This window comes from Lithobates pipiens, unplaced genomic scaffold, assembly GCF_037356315.1.
Source record: "Lithobates pipiens isolate NorthernLeopardFrog02 unplaced genomic scaffold, aLitPip1_a1.2 Scaffold_13, whole genome shotgun sequence".
Classification (NCBI taxonomy): domain Eukaryota; kingdom Metazoa; phylum Chordata; class Amphibia; order Anura; family Ranidae; genus Lithobates; species Lithobates pipiens.
In genome coordinates, this window is record NW_027507718.1 from 274,802,330 (window position 1) to 274,823,691 (window position 21,362).

The window sequence follows — 21,362 nt, forward strand, 5'->3', positions numbered from 1 at the left end:
ATTAAATCATTTACAATGGATAAGAGATACTAGCAATACATAATAGTAATAAATTCATAAAAGATATAATATGTACACAATTAAATCCGTTGTAATTGATGCGAAGCATTAACAATACGTCGTAGCAGCATATAAGTAAAGTATGAACGTAACAAAATTCCAAACTTTTTACAGCTGCTCTGTCCAAATATTGTCCACAGAATATTGAGGCTACCCGTTATGCAGGCACTATTTGATGCTTTATGGTCTTATATCAACTCTATTTGGTGAACTGTGGAATTTTGTTACGTTCATACTTTACTTATATGCTGCTACGACGTATTGTTAATGCTTCGCATCAATTGCAACGGATTTAATTGTGTACATATTATATCTTTTATGAATTTATTACTATTATGTATTGCTAGTATCTCTTATCCATTGTAAATGATTTAATCATGTTTATGTTATATTTTTATGAACTTATTAAAATTTCCCAATTGTTCACCAATTTATACTATTCCATCATAAATTTCGCACTTCATTTAAAGTTCCGCCCCTGTTGCTCTCCCCCCTTTTTTGATCAGAGTGCCAGGAACATAACAGCTTTCATTTCAATAGCTGTGTGTTCCGTCACATACAGCCCCCCCCCCCGTGTCCGGGGAACTTTGACAGATCACCCTTCCCAGGATTGGACAGGTGATCTGTCTATCAAAGTGCCCGGACAAAGATGAGGGGCTGTATGTGACGGCACGTGGTGTGGAACATACAGCTATTGAAATGAAAGCAGTTATGTTCCCGGCGGTCTAATCAACCAGGTGGCGGCTCTCCTCTCTTCCCCTGCACACACTGGGGGGACACAGGCCGGCTGGCCGCACTGGGGACACAGGCTGGCTAGCCGCCCCTGACGGGCACTGGTGAGGCTGCATTGATCTCCTGTACCATGTCCCCAGTCTCTGACCATCCCCTGCACCACGTCCCCAGTCTCTGACCATCTCCTGCACCACATTCCCAGTCTGACCATCTCCTGTATAAAAAAAAAAATAAAAAAAAATAAAAAGGATTCGGTATCGGTCATTTTCGGTATCGGTTTTTGGCCTAGTGTATTTTTCACTTTCGGTATAGTTTTCGGCACCAAAAAACCCATTTGATGCACCCCATAGTTATAAAAAAAAAATAGGATTTTTGTACTCACCGTAAAATCCCTTTCTCTGTAATTCACCGACTGACACAGCTCCTCTCTGTAACAAAATGGGTTGTCAGCCCTATCACTGGAGATAACTAGGCAAAGTTGTAATACAACACTTCAGAACTTTTAGTTCCGCCCAGGGGGCGGTCCCTCGGCTACAACCCCACAGCCTGCTCTAGCAGAACTCAGTACGTCAACAAGCAGTATAACGTAAAGAGAAAAAAGGAGGGGCGGGTGCTGTGTCGGTCGGAGAATTACAGAGAAAAGGATTTTACGGTGAGTACAAAAATCCTATTTTCTCTTATATTCACCGATCGACACAGCTCCTCTCTGTAACAAAATGGGATGTTCCCAAGCAGTGCCAAACGAGGGGTGGGAAAAACAGCATAAGAACTTCATCCACCATGGCAAGTGGGAACTAATGAAACTAGATGAAAAACCATCATGCGGTAGCACTTTTTTTTCGCAGGTTTGTTAGGCTTGCAGTTGCAGGGAAGTTTTTGACCGTCCGCGGGAATCCTGTCAGGCTGGGGACGTTTTGTCGAAGCACCGGGCGGACGAAAAACCGATTGTGAGCGGAAAAAGAGGGCCCTTGCCTGCGGTGTGGCTCCTTGGCCTTCCTGGCCTGTAGGAGTAGAGTACTCTTACCACCAGTGGCATTTTTAATAATGTAATCTAACGAGGCTCCAAAGAGCCGGTCACCAAGGAAGGGAAGATCCGTCAGGGCTTTCTTGGATGCCTGGTCAGCAGACTAGCATTTTAACCAAATTAGATGCCTGAGCACCACAGCTGACACTGAAGCCCTGGATAACAGAGGGAGAGTATCCAGGGCCACATCACAAACGTACTTAAGGCCTTGCACTAGTTTGTCTTCTAGTTCCACGCAGACAGGGGAGGCCTGTTGCTCTCCCAATTCGCGGTGCAAAACTTTTGCCCACTCGGTCAGTGTCTGCGACACCAGTGCGGAAGCCAGTACAGGTCGCACGGCTGAGCCCACCGCCGTAAACAAGGAACGAGCCACCGCTTCAGCCTTCCTATTCATGGGATTCTTGAATGTAGGAGTCCCCTCTACCGGGATCATGGTTACTTTATTTAACCTGGATACTGGGGGGTCCACGACCAAAGGAGCCGACCATTTGAGAAGGCTCTCCTCAAAGGGGTAACGCACCACCATGTATTTGGGGGCCGAAAAGGTCCGTTGCGGGTGACCCCATTCCTTGTAAATGAACTTGTCAAAATAAGGCTTTTTAGCACCTTTCTTTCTTCCCGCCTCTATCTTGGCAACAAACGAATTGAGGACCGCCGTAAGGGTGTCCATAGGGACTGCGCAGTCCGCAGGTGACCCGGTTGCAATTGCCTGGATTTCGGGGGAAGAAACACTGGTTTCTGAAGACATGCTGACCCTACCCTGTCTGCCACCCGAAGGGGACTTAGGACATTGACAGTCCCACCCTCCTGCTGCCGCTGGCTGCGGGGCTCTAACCTGCTGGACTCGCCACCCTGGGCCATTCCGCGCTGTATTACTGCAATGCCTGATGATCCCCAGCGCTCCCAGATGCAGAGATAGCAAAAAACTGTCAGTGGCCGGCCGGTCGCACGATCGGTGAACGATCTGTGGGCAATCAAACACACGTGTTCATAACACAGGATAACCTCCCCCGCACTCTGATGACCAAACCGGAAGCAGAGGGCACAGGGGCAGCTGCTAGAGTACAAAAACGTGGTCCGGCTACAAGAAAATGGCCACCGGTGTTCTCAATAGAGAATCACCAGGAAAATGGCCGCCAGTCTGACCCTTGCCCATACCTAAAATGCCCACCGAACAGCACTATGGGGGACTAGAGAGAACATGTGGCAGGCACAGCGCTGCACCCACACAGGGGCATGACTACACAGGCATCTACCGGGATAAGCTGCAGGAGCCAGGCAGGCACCCAGCACAGCTAAAACCCCCAGGTGAGAGCCCAGGCACACCGCTCAGCACATGTACAGCCCCCCCCCGTGAGGGGGGGAAAGGAGGGAGTCAGGGACAAAGGGGGGGGGGGGGGGCTGTACATGTGCTGGCATTCCCTGGGAGGGGACAGAATCGACCTCCCAGGGAATGCCCAGCTGCTCCACCCTGACAGGCAGGGAGAGCTGTACTTACCAGTCCTGAAGCTGGGAGACATTCCACGGTAGTCAGCTCCTGATCAGTACAGGAAAGACTACTGGCCTCGGCATACTGTGACGCATACATCAGTAGATCGGTCATATGTATGCCCCGGAGCATAAAAGCTCACGATCACCTCTGGAGCCGAGGTATGTCGTGGCCTGCCGAGCCATATTTGCGACCTGCACACGTTTGATGGCCGGACTGGGGAGACTACAAAGGATAAGTGAACCAGCCTGTCACCCAGCTGCCTGTTGATAGAAGATCACAGGATCATTTATCTTGCGCAAAAAGCCAAGCTTCTGCACCAAAAAAAAAAAAAACACGGACCTATGGGCTCGCAGCATTCCTAGGTCTTATCTCCTCACTAGGCAAGAAAAAACTGAGTTCTGCTAGAGCAGGCTGTGGGGTTGTAGCCTAGGGACCGCCCCCTGGGCGGAACTAAACGTTCTGAAGTGTTGTATTACAACTTGCCTAGTTATCTCCAGTGATACAGCTGACAACCCATTTTGTTACAGAGAGGAGCTGTGTCGGTCGGTGAATATAAGAGAAATCCTATTTTCTTTATCGTACATCATGGGACACAGAGCCTTAAGTAATTACTTAATGGGATGTCCCATAGCAATGCTACTTAAGGGGAGAGACACAATCCGTAGGGCACCCCCAGACCTGAGGACTTATACTGCTGCCTGCAGCACACTGCGCCCAAAGGCTATATCCTCATTCCTCCTTAAATCCACTTGATAACATTTTGTGAATGTATGCACTGAAGACCAAGTTGCGGCCTTGAAGATCTGAGCCATGGAGGCATGGTGACGCATTGCCCAAGAAGCACTAAACGCTCTGGTAGAGTGCGCCTTAATTTGAAACGGGGGAATTTTACCCTTTAAATCATAAGCTTGAACCATCACCTGTCAAATCCACTTAGTGAAAGTGGATTTTGACACTGCCTGTCCTTTCTTAGAACCCTCTGGCAGAATAAACATCAGTCTTACGAATCTGAGCAGTTGCCTTTAAATAGATTTTCACTGCTCTCACCCCATCAAGACAGACAATGTAGTGACTTTTCTACCCTGGAGCATGTTTTTTGAAAAATCCATGGCAGGGCAATATCTTGGTTCAGGTGAAAACCTGAAACTACTTTTGGCAAAAAGCCTGGACGAGGGCGTAACACCACTCTGTTCTCATGAATAATCAAATACGGCTCTTTACAAGAAAGAACAGCCAATTCCGATACCCTCCTTGCTGAGGATATAGCAACCAAAAATACCAGCTTCCTTGTCAGAAGGACTAAGGGAATATGCTGTAGCGGTTCAAAAGGCTGTTTTTGTAACACTGACAAAACTAAAATCAAGTCCCAAGGGCTCAAGGGTGTTTTAACTGGCGGATTAATCCGCAACACCCCTTGCATTAAACCCTTTGAAATAAAAAATCGATAAGGCTGAGACTTGGTTCTTAATAGTACTACTCAGGTCCAACGTAATCTCTACGCCTAGTTGTAGAAAGGCAAGAATTCTGCCTATGATATATCTCTGAGGGTGCCAACCCTTGGATTCACACCAGGAAACACAAGCCTTCCAAACTCTATAATATATAGTTCTGGAAGCTGGTTTCCCTGCATTAATCAAAGTTGAGAACTGATCTGGAAAGCCCACATTTCTTCAGAATGTGGGTTTCAATAGACAGGCTGTTAAATGTACCGTTCTTAAAGGAGTATGGAATATCGGCCCCTGTGAAAGGAGGTCTGGTCTCAGTGGAAGGGGCCATGGACCCTCCACTGCCATCTTTACGATTTCTGCGTACCATGACCTTCTGGGCCATGCTGGTGTTAACATGAATTACCGGTTTCTTTCCAGCTTTAAGCAATTACTTAAGGCTCTGTGTCCCATGATGTACGATAAAGAAATGCAGCTACTACGTTCCCCAGCACATTCATGCAGTCCTGAATCAAGGGACTTTTTAACCACTTCCCACCCGGCCAATGCATATATACGGCCTGGTGGGAGCCGTCTACTCCTGATAGGACGTTCAGGAACGTCATTCAGGAGTAGCAGGATCGCGCCCGCGCAGCGGAGCGATCCCGATGTGCTCGTGTCACCCGGACACGGCACATCTCAGATCGGCAGGAGGGCTCTGTGATTGGCCCTCCTGATCACATGACGGCCGTGTCCAATCACGGCCGTCATGTGATGTAAACAAACAGCCGGTTGCTAGGCAATCGGCTCTCCTCTCCTCACACGGAAGTCACCGCTGAGGAGAGGAGAGCAGAACGCTGCAGCCGGCTGATGATCAGTGAGTATGGGCTGCTTTTTACAGCTTTTTATTCACTGATCATCAGTGTAGTGTAAAACACACAACACACCACACAGTACAAACACAGTCCCCAAAACACACATGTCCCCAAATAATAAAAACACATGTCCCCCACATATGTCCCACTAAAATCACATGTCCCAATGATTATCTGCACACATATGTACGTGATCACCTGCACACATATGTACATGATCATTTGCGTACATATGTCCGTGATCACACAAACCAATTATTATACACTTAACGGAATTTTTTTTACCAAAAACATGTAGCAGAATACATTTTGGCTTAAATTTATGACAAAATTTGATTTTATTGGATTTCTTTTCAAATAGAAAAAAGAAAATTGTTTTTTTTCCAAATTTCCGCTATTTTTGCGCTTATATCGCAAAAAAAAAAAAAAAAAAAAAACGGAGTCGTGAATAAATAACACCAAAATAAAGCTCTATTTGTGCGAACAAAATGATAACAATTTCATTTGGGTACAGTGTAGCATGACCGCGCAATTGTCACTGAAAGCGCTAGAGCGCTGAAAGCTGAAAATTGGGCTGGGAAGGAAGAGGGCGAAAGTGCCCTGTATTGTAGTGGTTAAACAATCTCAGAGACTTCACCTGAGTTCAAAGCGACAGGTATTTATTTTGCGGAAGCAGTACCTTAACCCATGCAGAGTACAAGGCACTCCAGACATTTTCTCGAAACCAATGCAGATTTCTAAGGCAATAGTACCTAGCCAAACCTTTCCAGTACCTCACCATGAAGTTACTCCGGGTTCGCAACAACCCCAGAACAAGCATCTTGGTAAACACACTGGGGGTTGTGTACAGGTCTAAAGGCAAATCCACAAATTGATAGTGGGGGAAATCTTCCTTTGTAAAGCTCAAAAACTATCGTCAAAGCTGGAAGATGGGGATGTATAGTTAGGCATCCTGGATGCAAGGAAGCCCTACTGATGAAGTGAAATATTTACTGACTAGATAGTCTGCAGACCTAGGCCTCTTTCTCACAGACTGACCGTTCAGGACCACCTGTCAGTTTTTTAGGTGGACCTGAATGGACACGCCATAGACGTCTATGGAGCGATGGATGTCAGCGGTGACATGTCCCCTGACAGCCAACTCGATATGATCTGAAAAAGTTTGACGGAGGAAAACCCTATTTTTCCATCCGTCTGTGGATTGGATGAAAACTAACTCTACGGTCAGTCTTCATCCGATCCCCCATAGAGGAGAGTGTCGCTCTGACAGGTCCGTCCCTGCACAGAGTGCAGAGACAGACCTGTCATCTGCCTGCTCAGAGGGGATTGACAGAGCGATCCCCAGCTGAGCAAAGTGGAGCCCGGGCACGTCCGTGTGAAAGAGTCCCCCTGTCATCTGTGACTCCCCAAGTTCAAGCAAACACTTGTGTCAGAAGGATTTGCCTAGAGAAACAGAGCACTTGGGAGTCCAATCTTGCAGATTGGGATGTAGGCTTAGAGCCTTAGGTCGGTGGATTACGAAAGGAACTCTTGGATTTCGAAGGTACCATCACCTTTGCCTTCTTAAGAGTTAGAGGTGTTGAGGTGTGTTTTTACCCACAGTCACCATTTCCGTGAAGGCATTCAAGGAGGGTCGAAACAAGCATTCACAGCCGCCTCTTTTTTTCTTGCAGAACAATTTTACCACCCATCATTTGAGCCATAGAATTCTTTTCATGTGTACAGACATAAAGCAGACATAAAGCTCACCCATGAAAGCTGCCAAGGCATCCAACAAAAAAACAAACACAGGTTTTTGGAAGTCTTCCAGGAGCTGCCAAATGACAGTTTCCTGCAGGTTTGATTCTCTGGAATACAGCATGCTTCTCGAAGACTTGGCAGAATCTCAGTGCAGGTCCACTTCTACCAGAGAAATTGATGCCTTTAACCTCTTAACTGTGGTGTCTTTAAACATCTGGACCCCCTACACTCTGACCCGTCAGGGTATTATTTAACCACTTCCAGCCCAAGGACATCATATTACATCCTGAACTTTGAGTGGGGATATCGGAATGATGTCTGCAGCTACAGGCATCATTCAGATATCTTTATTGGCCGGCGATTCTGTGCCCCATAAGAACAATCATAGTGGCAGTTCAGCTGCTTGATCGTTCTTACAGGTGGCGGGAGGGGGACATCGCCCCCCTCCCCCCGGTGCTTGTCCAGGCTCACCTGTGCGATCGGAAAGCCGTAAAAAAATAAAAATAAAAAAAATCGGTCGCCACCATAAGTTGATCATAGAGATTTCTGGTGGCTAGATGGTCCCCTGTAATCTCCATGACCCTCAGAGGCATGGACGCGATGTTATGACATCACATCTGGGCTGACGGATGTAAACAATGCTGGGGACTCGGCTGGAAAGGTCAAGGTTAATTTTTTTTTAATCTCAGCCTGAAAGAGATGTGGGGTCTTATAGACTCCACATCTCTCCATAAAGAGGACCTGTCACACACTATTCCTATTACAAGGGATATTTACATTCCTTGTAATAGGAATAAAAAGGGATTAAAAAAAAACAAAGGAGAAAAGAGAGAAAAAGCGGTCAAGCCACGTTAAACCTACTTCTTCTGAGTAGCGAAGAAGTACCCATTACCAACACGATCATTCTGCACAGGTTTTACAAATACCCGACTGTGCAAGAGCAGTAGAAACAGGCTAAAAAGGGAAAGCCAGAAGGAAATAGAGGCAAAATGATTGAAGCCAATGTCTATCACTCGCCGTTTTAAACTCCAGGTTCTGAAGAGTCACTGAAGAGCTCCCCTCGAAACTCCTGGTGCTGAAGAGTAGCTGAGCTATTTACCTATAGGGCGAGTGAAGGCAGTAAAACGCTTAAATCTAGTTTCACGAGCACTGTGACAAATTCTTTGACTAGCTCTGAATTTCAATGTTTAGACTAGAGTAGCTATAGTGAAACCACCTTTACAAACAGCACTTAAAAATACATTAGATACATGGTTACTGCGAATATACTATACCATAGATATTGAGAGATCAGAATATCTGGATTTATTCAAGAGCACTTCAGCATCTCTCTTTAATTCAGCTATTAGCTTTTCTTGTTCTTTCAAAACTTTTGATTTATTTTCTAGCTCACCCTGTAATTTTAAAGAATAGAACAGCAGTTACATCTCAAGTCTGAAACAGTAAGCAGCCTTGCTAGCAGAAAGATCTACAAAAAGGTCCAGACTATTCAATATATATGGTATGAAGAATGCATAGGTATATAAAAAGTAGTAACATTTTACAAACATGGCTTAAAAAAACAAAAAAAAAAAAAAAAACAGAAAAGATTTTACTATGAAATGGACTAGAGCTATTTTAGTACAAGGATGCACACAATAACACAGTGTGAGGTAATGCACCACAATGCACTGGTCATTGTGGTGTGTAACATTTTAGAAAACAGAGCATTCACAGCCCATTCAAAATTAGTGGGCTGGGGAAAAAAAAAAAAAAAAAAAAAAAAAAAAAAAAAACCACACACACAATAAAAACCCCACACGAGCATTGTAGCCCACTACCTTGGGTGGGGTGGTGGTGGTTAAATGGCCCCAAAGTTAGAACATTCACTGACCCATCAAGGACTTCATATTTTTTTAATCAGTATTAGCAGATATAATTAACATTTGGTCTGTTTTATTATGAAAGACAGAAGTTTAGAAAAACCTCACCTCTAGTTCTTGATTGTATAACTCTGCATTCTTTACTACCTTCTTTAAACTGCCAATTTCATGAATTAGTTGTGCCTAGAAAGCAATTAGCAATAGGGCAAGAAGCATTAGCAGGAATGGTTGATTAGAAAGCCATCACCAAAGAAGCAAACCGGAACCTTCACACAGAAAGAATTTTGGTGCAATTAAGACAACAATTTTTCCAGCAACCCAGCAATAAAAGTAGAACTATAGGCCAAATTTTATTTTTATTTTGGAAAAGGTCAGGAAGGGTTATAACCTGTCAGATTATTTTTTTGCCATCTGTGTCCCATTCATTTTCTGTCCCATAGCAAAGTGCAAGGTAATCGCCACAAATGAAGGGAATTCCTTGGGAACCCCCTGGAGATCGAATGTCCTCATTAGAAGATTTCTGGGGACAACCCAAAATTTGGGATTTTCATTTACTTTCACTGATAATAGTAAATAGGACATATAGCCAGGGTGAATCTCCCTAATGGGGGCACAGACAGCAATACAAACTGATAGGTGTTTTAATCCCTCTGCACTCTATCCAAAACAAAAACAAAAAGTTTTGGCTTTAGTTATACTTTAAGAAATATTTGTGCACCGATAATCATCTTTTCTCCATGACACAGCATAAAACACAAAGACTTGTATATGTTCTCTAGGTTTTACAGGGAAATTCACTAGATATTTTAGCCCTACTTTAGGAGAAATTAAGTTTGTGAGGCTCAGGCTTTATTACCTTGAGTCACCTACCTAAAATAACCATGGGACAACTCATGTTCTGCATGTTTGTGAGTGAGCAAGTCACAAAAGTATTGAGGACACTGGTTTAGCATGATAATCAGGTTACAAGCATTTTAAGAGGAGAAAAAAAAAATTCAAAAAAGGATTTAATGGCAGCTCTGTATTACATACGTACAGACTTTAACAATGCTTGCCAGTTATGGGGGAAAAAAAAAAAAAAAAAAAACACACACACAAGGTATTAAACCAGTGATACAATTGCACCTTCAATGAAACTTTACCAATTTTGAGGAATAAATGTGGGACTTCTCTGTGTAAACATGTGCATAGAGAAAATGGATGGATTATAAAACATGCAGCACAGCAAAGATGAACCATGCAACTCAGGATCACTTCATTATATCATACATTCAATAATTTATTATTGGTGAGCATCACTACCAAAGTTAATCTATACTATTATGGCTAACTCACAGCTAAATAACACATGCTGGAGAAGTTTGCACCACAATGGATTAAAACAGTGTATTACTGGATTTAGTATTACTAGTGTTTATTTGTAATGTTTTACATAGCTATACCTGACAGCCAGAAGTGATCTAGGGGGACTTCCATTTTTTGACTAAAGTTCCACTTAGAGCAGATTTAAGTGAATGATATAAACAGGGGTACTGAATTAAAATTTACAGGGGTCAAGTCAGTAAAATCTTCTTCCCGCGGAGGTCCGAATGTCATATTGGTCATAACTCAGATCCTTCACATTACAGCCTCCCGTGCACGTCACAATTGTTTTCTATTGCCATTGTAGATACCTGGGTTTTTCTAGGTCAGAAAAACAGATCTTTGCACAAGGGTGGACAAGCCCTTACATCAGTGCCCTCAGTGCCCCCTTCACATCCCTGCCCTACCTTATTCACACAAGCCGGGAAGCACGCATGGCAGGTCCAGACAAAGGGCGGGACTTTTCAAGTTAAAGGGGGGTGATTGGTTGCTGGGACTGCCAAACTGCCTAGCAATCAATCACACACTTCATAACGTGTTAAGTCCCGCCCTTTGTCCGGACCTGCAGCGCTTCCAGGCTTGGGTGAATAAGGTAGGGCAGTGTGGGAGGGGGAAAAGGGTGGAGTGATGCAATGATGAAAGGGAGAAACCTGCCGCGCCTCCCATGTAAATCAAGGATTTTAGCGGCAGGCTGGCAATCCGGCAGATGGGAGAAAACATGCCGGCAACTATTTGTGAGGCTGCGGGCCGGATATGGCTGCTACTGGGTCTGGATTCGGCCCGCGGTCTACCATTTAGTGATGCCCGATATAGAACATGTTGCTCACTAAAAATACATTTGTTTTGCTCTCAGCAACCTCAAAACAAAAACCCCACACACAGGGTGTTGACCAAACTTGAAATATACTTTCAGGGAGACCGAATAAATATTTTTGAATTCTTTTTAACCACTTCCTGACCAGCGTACGTCAGCAGAATGGCACGGACAGGCAAATGGGCGTACCTGTATGTCCCTTTAAATTTGCCGCCATGCCATCGCGTGCGTGCCGGTCAGGACCTCTGAGTCGGATAATGGGTCCGCAGACTCGATCGCCGTGGGGATACCGGGGAGATGCTAATGTAAACAAGCATCTCCCCATTCTGCCTAGTGACACTGATCTCTGCTCTGTGATCGGGAGCAGAGATCAGCGACGTGCCACACACAGCCACGCCCCCTACCATTAGAAACACGCCCCAGGACACACTTAACCCCTACACTGCCAGTGTCATTTACACAGGAATCAGTGCATTTGTATAGCACTGATTGCTGTATAAATGTCAACGGTCCCAAAAATGTCCGATGTGTCTGCCATAATGTCGCAGTCACGATAAAAAAACAAAACAAAAACACACACACGCAGGAGTAATCAAATACCACCAAAAGAAAGCTCTATTTGTGGGGGGGGGGGGGGGAAGGACGTCAATTTTGATTGGGAGCCGTGTCACATGACCGCGCAATTGTTAAAGCGACACAGTGCTGAATCGCAAAAAGTGCTCTGGTCTTTGGCCAGCAAAATGGTGCGGGGCTTAAGTGGTCAAATATACACATTTGAAAACTGAACACAAAGTAAAATATAAATGTGTAGATTTTTTTTTTCTAAGGGTTCATTCATTACACTCCCTTTGCAATGCATATTAGACTAATACGAAAGTACTGTACTGCCTTTACAGTATGCTTTTTGGCGGTCCATGTAGGTTCTCATCTCTGCTAGGTAGAGATCCAAGGACCCAAGAATACTCCTGTTCCGCATGAAGTGATAATTCCAGAATGCCAGCAATAAATATGAAATAGTTTGCACCTTACCAATACCTGGTGAAGAATCATTTACTTTCAAATCTGAACTTGAGAAAAACAAAATCACAATAGATTTTCACTAAGGTGTTGACTGATATTGTTTTTTTCAGGGCCGATTTTTTTTTTTTTTACATTGATTTTTTGGCTGCCTTTAAGGCCGATAGCCAAGATCAGGCGCCGATATTCTGTAGATTTAAATTAAAATATATATATATATATATATATATATATATATATATATATATATATATATATATATATATATATTTTTTTTTTACACTGTTTAATAAAAAATTTTTTTATTGCTGTCACAAGGAATGTAAACATCCCCGGTAACAGGCATATGAGAGGTAATCTTTATGGAGAGATGGGGGGTCTACAAGACCCCAAATTCCTCCACCGCACTTAAAAGTATTCAAAAACACCAAGATCTGTGTTTTTGAATACTTTCCATTTTTTTAAACCTGACACCTTTAGGATGAGAGTAATCCGGAAGTGATGTCATGACATCGTTTCCGGTTACTAGATCCGAGACTCTGGCCAGCCGGCAGACACGTTAGCTGGTAGCTTGGACGGGAGACCCGGGCTGAGTGGCGGAGGGCTGCCCGCTACTTGTGACAACGGACGAGCGGCTGCTTAGCCGCATGGGTTATTACAAGTAAGCAGACGTCAGCTGCAGGCATCACCCCAGTACAGCCACTTGAAGCAATATCAGTAAGTTTGTTACAGATACAGATTCTTCAAAAAAAGTAAATATCGGAAACGCCGATAAATCGGTCGACCCCAAATGATCTCGATGTATGCATGCTAACTGCTTCTATGGCTTTTGCTCTGATGAATTATATAGCAAGGATGCAATGTTGACATACAGTATTTTAGGTCTGGAAGTGTAAAAAAAAATAAAAAATAAAAAAAATCACAAAGTTTAGTTAAACATTTTCAGAGCACACGTTTGTTACATCAAGGAGGCATTAGAGTTTATTCACCTCATGCTCTTTTTGCGTTTCCTTCTCCAACAGTTCAAATTCGCTAGTTTCTTTTTTCTCTTGAAGATATTTTTCCATTATGGCAATTTCTTGTTTCATGCTCTCGTTTTCCACTACAACACTATCAAAGTTCTCCCGCAAAATAGCCAGTTCATTTAGAGCAGTTTCCTAAGACCAAAGAACGTTTATTAATTTTCATTACCTGAAACAGTCTACAAATGAAAGATTAAACTGGCACTTACTTTCTCCATCATTAAAGCTTCACAAATTTGGAGACTTTCCACAAAGTCGGTTTGCTGATTCTGAAAAAGAAACGCACAAAATAATGCACAATAAAAAGATTAATCTGCAAAGCAAATGCACAATATAGATCACAAGTAACCTGCAAGGTTCAAATAGGGGAGCATATTTGTACTCTCTAAAAGGGCATATGTTACATGCCCTTACGCAAAGATCTAAGGTCTCTTGCACAGTGAAGCTTGAAAAAAGTACAGTACAGCTTTTTTTTTTACTGTAACTAAATTCTAATCCATTAATTGTAATGTGCTTATGCACACAGCTGCGTAAACAAGCGCTGTGCATTCTTCAGCAAAAAAAATAAAATAAAATCTGAATTTTTGGTCAGTAATTTACACTTCATGAACGCACAAATGTGTGCAAAACAAAAAAAATGCAAGAATACGTTTTATGCATTTGCACAACAATACATGCAAAGTACATACAAAAAAAAAGGTCTGAAAAAGTATTTGCTTAAACAGGAATATCGTGTGCAAGAGGCCTTAGATGTTCACTTAAATCACATGCACTCTGTTTTACTGGTGCAGTGTTTTTTTTTTTTTTGAGAAGCAAAGTGGAGAATTTATGATTGAACCTACAAACTTGTGTGTATCTTTCAATCTTCGTCAATTCAGTTTTGCATGCCTTGCCCTTCAGAAAGGCTGGCAAGTGTGTCCTTGGTTTTGAACATATGTGAACACATTAATTAAATTCCATCTCAGAATGATAAATGTTACGGATGAAAAAAAAAAAAAAAAAAAAAACGGCAAAACCAATGCCAAGGTTAGTTAGCCAGTTTCTGAGCTACTCAGAAATGAAAGCAAATGTAAAAGGATGTAGGAATGTAGTTTGCATTTATAATGTGGTACATAGAAATGCAAGCTTATGTGATCTGTCAACTCTTTCAGGGTGCAGTGCTCCAACATCCTCACTTGCACATACAAGAGCTACAGAATCTCGATGACAAAAGGAGATACTAAAATATATTTTTCAGTTAGCAATCAACTATGGAGACACTTTTTAATAGACTTGTACTTACACTTGTTTCCAGGTCTGCTATCTTCTGCTCAAGCATCTGTATTCGCTCTTGACAAATATCATGGATGTGACTTGAAAGGTGTTCCTCTACACAATTCTCCTGCACCTGGTCCGTTTGTGTGCTTTGTGAATTAATTTTAACTTGACTTTGTGTAAGATTATTTGAATCCAAATCTTCCAGCTCATTGTGCGATTCCAAACCAACCCTTACTTCAGGTATATTTAGCAGCTGATCTTTCAGAGTAGTTATTTCCAGCTCATGTTTTTTCACAAGTTCATCTTTCTCCTCTTCTTTAGCTTCAAGTTGTTTCTTTAATTCTAAAGTCTCTTTTTCAAATGATTCTTTTCTTATAAGTTCTGCTTGGAGCCGATTATCCAACTCTGCAAGTTTCTGCTCCAGTTCTTTATGGTTTGGTGAGGAGCAATCCTTTAACAGAGCACTGTATAAAATAGCATAAAGTAAAAGTGACAAAAGAGGATTGTTTTTGCATGTAAACCTGCTGAAAATAAGGATTTTTGACTTCCCTATGAAATCCTTTACTTGGAGTACAGTACACATGCTTTTAATCACGGACCCCGTGTTATATGCAGCCCCTTCAGATGACTGGACACGGGCAAACAACTGTGTGACAGCTCATATAACCCCTCGTGCGCTGAGCAATCCTCAGTTTTGTAGAGGAGTGTGGTCTGTGTCCTGTACTCCAAGAAAATTATTTTTACAGGCGAGTAGAAAAATCCTCTTTTCTTAAATCGTACAGTACACAACACTTTTTTCTCAGATGCTGGGAGCCCCCCCGAGCAATATAACCAAGGGGTGAGTAACACAGCAATGCATACAGGCCCAAGAACAGGGAAAAAAGAATTTCAAAATGCAAAGAACAGTTAGAAGCACCTTATGGCTAAAGCTGGTATTAGCAGAGACCCTATTTAACTAGTAGAATTTTCTGCATGTGTAAAACAAGGTATAGGTGTCAGTTATGCAAACCTCAAAGAGAAACCAGGTGCCAAAAAGTCTAAGAGATACTGACTGAACGAGTTGTGCGAGTCTTAATAGGAAAGAGGAAAATTGCCCTGCAAAGACTTAGCGATAAGCTGCCTACTCCACCTAGAAATAGTGGAATGAAAAGCAGGGTACCCTTTGTTAAAGCCCATCAGCAGGACAAAATGATCATCAGTGATTATTATTAACGGTTGATCCAGGCAATCAATTTATAATTTTTAAGAGGTAAACCATATTGCTCACCTCACATTCAAACTTTGGAGACAAATTTCTTTAGAATGCTATGGAGCCAAGCAAAATGCAAAAAAATATGAAAAGTCCATCTTAGGAAAAAGAAGACATAGGTTTCCAAATCACCTTGTACTAAAGAACAAGAAAAGGATGTTTACAAGGCTAAGCTGGCAATTTCTGTGACACACCTTGCCGACCTGAGTCAAAAATAAATAAAAGGCAGTTAATGAGTAAAGCCAGTCAAAGGAATTCCCCAAATTGTCTCAAAGAGAAGCTTCTAAAGAGCCGACAAGATCCAGATGCCGCATCAGATTAGGATGCCTCCAGTGATGCCGAGGATCAAGGGGAGCTAAATTAGGTAGCCCCCCAGGACAAAAGTCTTTACCAGAGTGTGAATAGACAGAGGTTTCTGAAAGGAAAGTTCCAAGGCCAAAAAACTTGATCAATAAGGGTACTGAACGTCAAGTGATAATCTAGCTCAGACTGGAGAAAGGCCAGGATATATCCTGCGGATTAACATTTAGGGTGGAACTTCTGCTCTTCATGTCAAGGAAAAAAAACTTTCCATTGCAATGGAAACATTTTGTAAAGGATAACTTCCTATCTTTTAAAAGTGTAGGAATAGCTGATTTAGAGAGACCTCAGCTTCAATAGCCAAGCCGCCAAAGCCAGCGACTATGAAGCAGGATGGAAAACCAGCCTTTGATGCCTGGGCCATTTTGGTACAACCAGGATTGCTAGTCCTGTATCAGTACCCCCCCCCCCCCCCCCAGGGCAAGACTTCAATCACAGTGCAGGAGATGAGACACAGTTACCACAGCAATGGACAAAGTGTTGCATGACAGCATAGCTGCAACAAATCCTTTAAAGCACTGCAGCTACCCTGCAACACACTGGTCTAAGCCTAATTTTCATGATGTTCCCCCCTGCTGCTGTGGAAGGAGGGTTCCAGGATCCAGGGACTAATCCCAGGAATGGAGTTGGAGGGTTTTTGCTGGGGATCTCCACAAGGAAGGGGCACAGCCTCAGACTCACCACTTTAGGGCTTTGCGCTCTCTCAGAGGAGTAATACCAACTGGAAAGGTCTCGCTTCTGGAGGGCATACACCCTTCTCCTTGGAGGAGACATTCAGGAACTGGATCACATTGATGTGGCTCGCTACTACTATTGACCATATAACTGCACCTAGGTTTACTACTGTAACAAGGGTGAGAACAGGGGCAACATTACATGCTGGCCACTTCTGCAGTGAGATACAGTTATGGTCCCCTGAGGACCTGCAGAAGGACAATATGCTCCAAGTAGCCACAGTGGCTGTAGGTGAATCTGGGATTAGAAGCAATTTCATAGTGTGAAGTGCACCAAGGAATCTTAGTCTTTCAGGTAGATTTAGAAAAAACCTAGTCAGAAGAAAAAAAAAAAAAAAAAAAAACACGCACACAAACACTTGTCTAGTATAGAGGCCCGTGTATCGCCTAAGGAAACTATCAAAAATGGAGGTCTGCTGGAGTTATATGTGCTATCCCTTAATTTTGTTAGCCAAAGCCCAGTCACCCCAAGGTAGTTGCATACAACAGAAGGGTTGATTATGGGAGCCTGTGTCCTGTACTAATAAGTCTATAATTATATGCCAATAAAAAATAGACAGTGAGCACCTCGGTACACGCACTTACATTTTAAGATCATCAACAGCCTCATTTTCCCATCCTGTGGAGGCGGAAAGCTAGATCCGACAAGTTGACCTGACTTTTTATATACACATGCTTATTATAAATATTGATGATTGAGCATTGTCTGTTTTTGTCTTTGTTAATGTACAAATGGACTCCCCTATACTTTGTATGGATCAACAGTATTATGAATATCATTGCTGAGTGTGCGCCCTATTTTTGCCCATGTCGATATACAAGGTATTCACACCTGATACCAGTGGGGATGGTGTAAATGGTTGCACAATCACCAAATATATATTATCAATTATATCTCCATTTGGAGATGATTCCTGTATTACAATCTGAGATTACAAATTTTATTGTTAAAATGTTATAAATTCTGGTCCTTGTGGAAATTATGCTTTACATTATCAAATACAGCAATAGCAGTGAAAACTAAATTGCCTATTTTTCAAGCTTAAGCTTCAATCACATCAATATCATGTTAAACTTAGACTCTGAGGTATATTAAGTACGAGTGCTAGATGTATATCTACGATATATTTTTCAATATTTTGTATTACTTTTTTTTTTTACAATTTTTTTTATATTTTAGTACATTAATTTGGCCCACTAAAATAAAAACAAAATATATCAAATAAATGAAAATGTATATATAAAGCTAAAAAATATAATTATAAACACTACTATAGTATAATTTATTACTTTTTAGATTACTGTTTCTGTTTATATTTTGACAAACAGGCACGATCCAATCTCCCCTCTGGCAGCCCAGCTGGGATCTGACTCCTAGTGGGAACTGGGTGTGGTTATCTGCATCACCTGTGATGTGGTGGAGTAATCAGAGGCGCATATGGTATTAATTATTTTAAGGACCAGGTAGGCACAATAACTAAATGTATAAAAGCAACTGATCATGTCAATACCCAATGTGACCACAATGAAGTTTAACCATTTTCTTGATGTATCAACCAATGCATTTTATTATACTAATGATAGGTTTATTGTATGTAATATAGATGAAATCTGTGATACATGCAAAACCTTGACGAAGCAATCATGCGAAACATGTTGGTTCTGCTTATCAACGCATCAGATTACGATTATAAAGTATTGTCTCATGGTCCATCAAATACGCTATGAATATGTATTTTCATATGATTTTGATACGATTAATACATTTATATATTGTTTTTAACCACTTTCAGACCGGACCAATTTGCTGGTCAAAGACCAGACCACTTTTTGCGATTCGGCACTGCGTCGCTTTAACTGACAATTGCGCGGTCGTGCGACGTGGCTCCCAAACAAAATTGACGTCCTTTTTTTCCCACAAATAGAGCTTTCTTTTGGTGGTATTTGATCACCCCTGCGGTTTTTATTTTTTGCGCTATAAACAAAAATAGAGCGACAATTTTGAAAAAAAAACGCATTATTTTTTACTTTTTGTTATAATAAATATCCCCCAAAAATATATAAAAAAACATTTTTTTTCCCTCAGTTTAGGCCGATACGTATTCTTCTACATATTTTTGGTAAAAAAAATAAAAAATAAAAAAAAAAAAAAAAATCGCAATAAGCGTTTATTGATTGGTTTGCGCAAAAGTTATAGCGTTTACAAAATAGGGATAGTTTTATAGCATTTTTATTAATAATTTTGTATTATTTATTTTTTTACTAGTAATGGCGGCAATCTGCGATTTTTATTGTGACTGCGACATTGTGGGGGACCCATCGGACATTTTAGACACATTTTTGGGACCATTGTCATTTATACAGTAATCATTGCTATATAAATGCAGTGATTCCTGTGTAAATGACACTGGCAGTGAAAGGGTTAACCAGTGGGTGGCAGTGTAGGGGTTAAGTGTTCCTAGGGGTGTGTTACTAACTGTGGGGGGGTTGGGCTTTCATTTAGTGTACACTGATCTCTGCTCCAATCACATGGAGCAGAGATCAGCGTCACTAGTTGCTAGGCAGAATGGAAAAATGTTGTTTACACAGCATTTCCTCCATTCGGCCGCTCCGTGAGACGATCGCGGGGGATGCCCGCGGCGATCGAGTCCGCGGGTCCCGTGACCGGGGTCCCGACCAGCGCGGGAGTGCGCCGCGCTGCAGATGGCAGGGCGGCATCGAATATTGGACGTACCTGTACGCCAATATGCCTGCCCGTGCCATTCTGTCGACGTACATAGTTGTGCGCTGGTCGGGAAGTGGTTAAAAATTGCCGTCTTATGTGCCTACCCTATCAATAGACCTTGTCTCAATAAAAATCCCATTACTCTTTAAAGAGACTTCTCTTTTCTCCCCCTTTTCTTTTAACATGCTTATTATAAGTATTGTGGTTCTTTTTAATACTTGACAAGAGTTGATTTTGGTCTAAAGCAAAGGAAAGTTTTAAAGTAGCCTTGCTGCTTACACTGCCCCAACATCCCCCAAGGTAAGCTTTGACTTAAGCCAAGCATGATAAAATAGGCCTGCCTTTTCTTTTATCCGCTCCCTTTGTTTTCACATTAAAACAGTATACTCTAATGGATAAGCAAGCTACTGCTCTAAATCAAGATGAGGTGCTGAGAGGATGAGTTTCAAGAGGCAGAGCCAATGCAAGAATCACTACTTGCATGCAGCAGGGTACCATGGGATATTCAGTCTTAGAAATTAAAAATAAAAAGCAGAAGAAAACCTGCAAGAATGCAGGGAATCCAGGAAATTGTGGACACGTGGAAGAACCACCACATACAAGCATTGAAAAAGTTATACCTGCTTTGAAACTCTGCATCAGAATTAAGATCAATCATTGAATGACGAAAAGCTGCCTTCTCTCTTAAAGTGATTTTATTTCCAACATCCCAGTCTGGGAAGAAGTCTTCAAATACACGGGTTGTCTCGTCAGCTTCTGAAAATTCTGTGCAAACAGCTGGAGGAAAAAAAAATAAAAAAAAATAAAATGACAGTCACAGTTGGATTGTCAAAGAAAAAAAAAAAAAAAAGAAAAAAAAGAAAAAAAAAAAAAAAGAAAGGAACACTGGTCAACATACTACATATACTTACAATCATCATTCTCAGGTATGGTTTGCAAATCAGTCAATTTAGCTCTTTTTGGGAAGCTAGCACTTATTTTGGATCCAGCATCAAATGGTAAAACACCAGCACTGTAGAGAGTACTTTGTATTTTTTCAGCACCCCATGTAACTCTCCTTTTTCGCTTATGCTTGAAAAGGAAATACAAAAATTCAGTTAACATTTAAAATCAGAAAAGAAAACACACACGCAAAACCAATACTAACGTTACTGTAGATGTAACAAGGACAATGGTATGTGTAGTGTGCATAGAGCAGTGCACATAACCGCAACGAACATGCACTACTCGCCTTAAAACACAGCAGAAGTGAGGCGGGAAAAACATTTTAGAGCTCAGAGAGAACTTTACAAGGAGGGAGAAAAACAGCTTACAGGGCTATTAAATAGTGAAGGAGTATGGGTTATTTTTAATGAACAAGTATTTAGTTTTGCTTTAAAGTAACCCCAAAATTAACCGTGCATATGAAAAGCTAGGCATCTCTAGATGCAGACTAGTACTTGAAGTACAGCCAAAACCTGAGCACCTACAGTATGCAAAAATTAACTTTAAGATATGGTCATATCAAATTGAACAATGCTGTTCAATTGAATCAAATTACCGAGAGGTACCACACATTACATTGTGGCATAGACAGGAGGCGGTGCTCAACATCAACACTTTTAGATCCAAAC

At 41.9% G+C, this 21,362-nt stretch overlaps 1 protein-coding gene across 5 annotated transcripts in view; it reads right to left on the reverse strand.

Annotated features, from left to right (window-relative positions):
- The window catches only part of CENPE (centromere protein E), a 151,581-nt gene that overhangs the window by 84,957 nt on the left and 45,262 nt on the right, over positions 1 to 21,362 (reverse strand). For 4 of the 5 annotated variants that reach the window (XM_077476653.1, XM_077476656.1, XM_077476652.1 and 1 more), the window contains exons 14-20: positions 20,661 to 20,820; positions 20,370 to 20,526; positions 14,707 to 15,145; positions 13,634 to 13,693; positions 13,392 to 13,559; positions 9,318 to 9,392; positions 8,622 to 8,741 (exon numbers count right to left, since the gene is read on the reverse strand). In XM_077476653.1, the coding sequence (XP_077332779.1) occupies positions 8,622 to 8,741; positions 9,318 to 9,392; positions 13,392 to 13,559; positions 13,634 to 13,693; positions 14,707 to 15,145; positions 20,370 to 20,526; positions 20,661 to 20,820 (1,179 nt within the window). The remainder of the gene's footprint in view (positions 1 to 8,621; positions 8,742 to 9,317; positions 9,393 to 13,391; positions 13,560 to 13,633; positions 13,694 to 14,706; positions 15,146 to 20,369; positions 20,527 to 20,660; positions 20,821 to 21,362) is intronic. The other variant, XM_077476655.1, reaches the window with a different exon arrangement.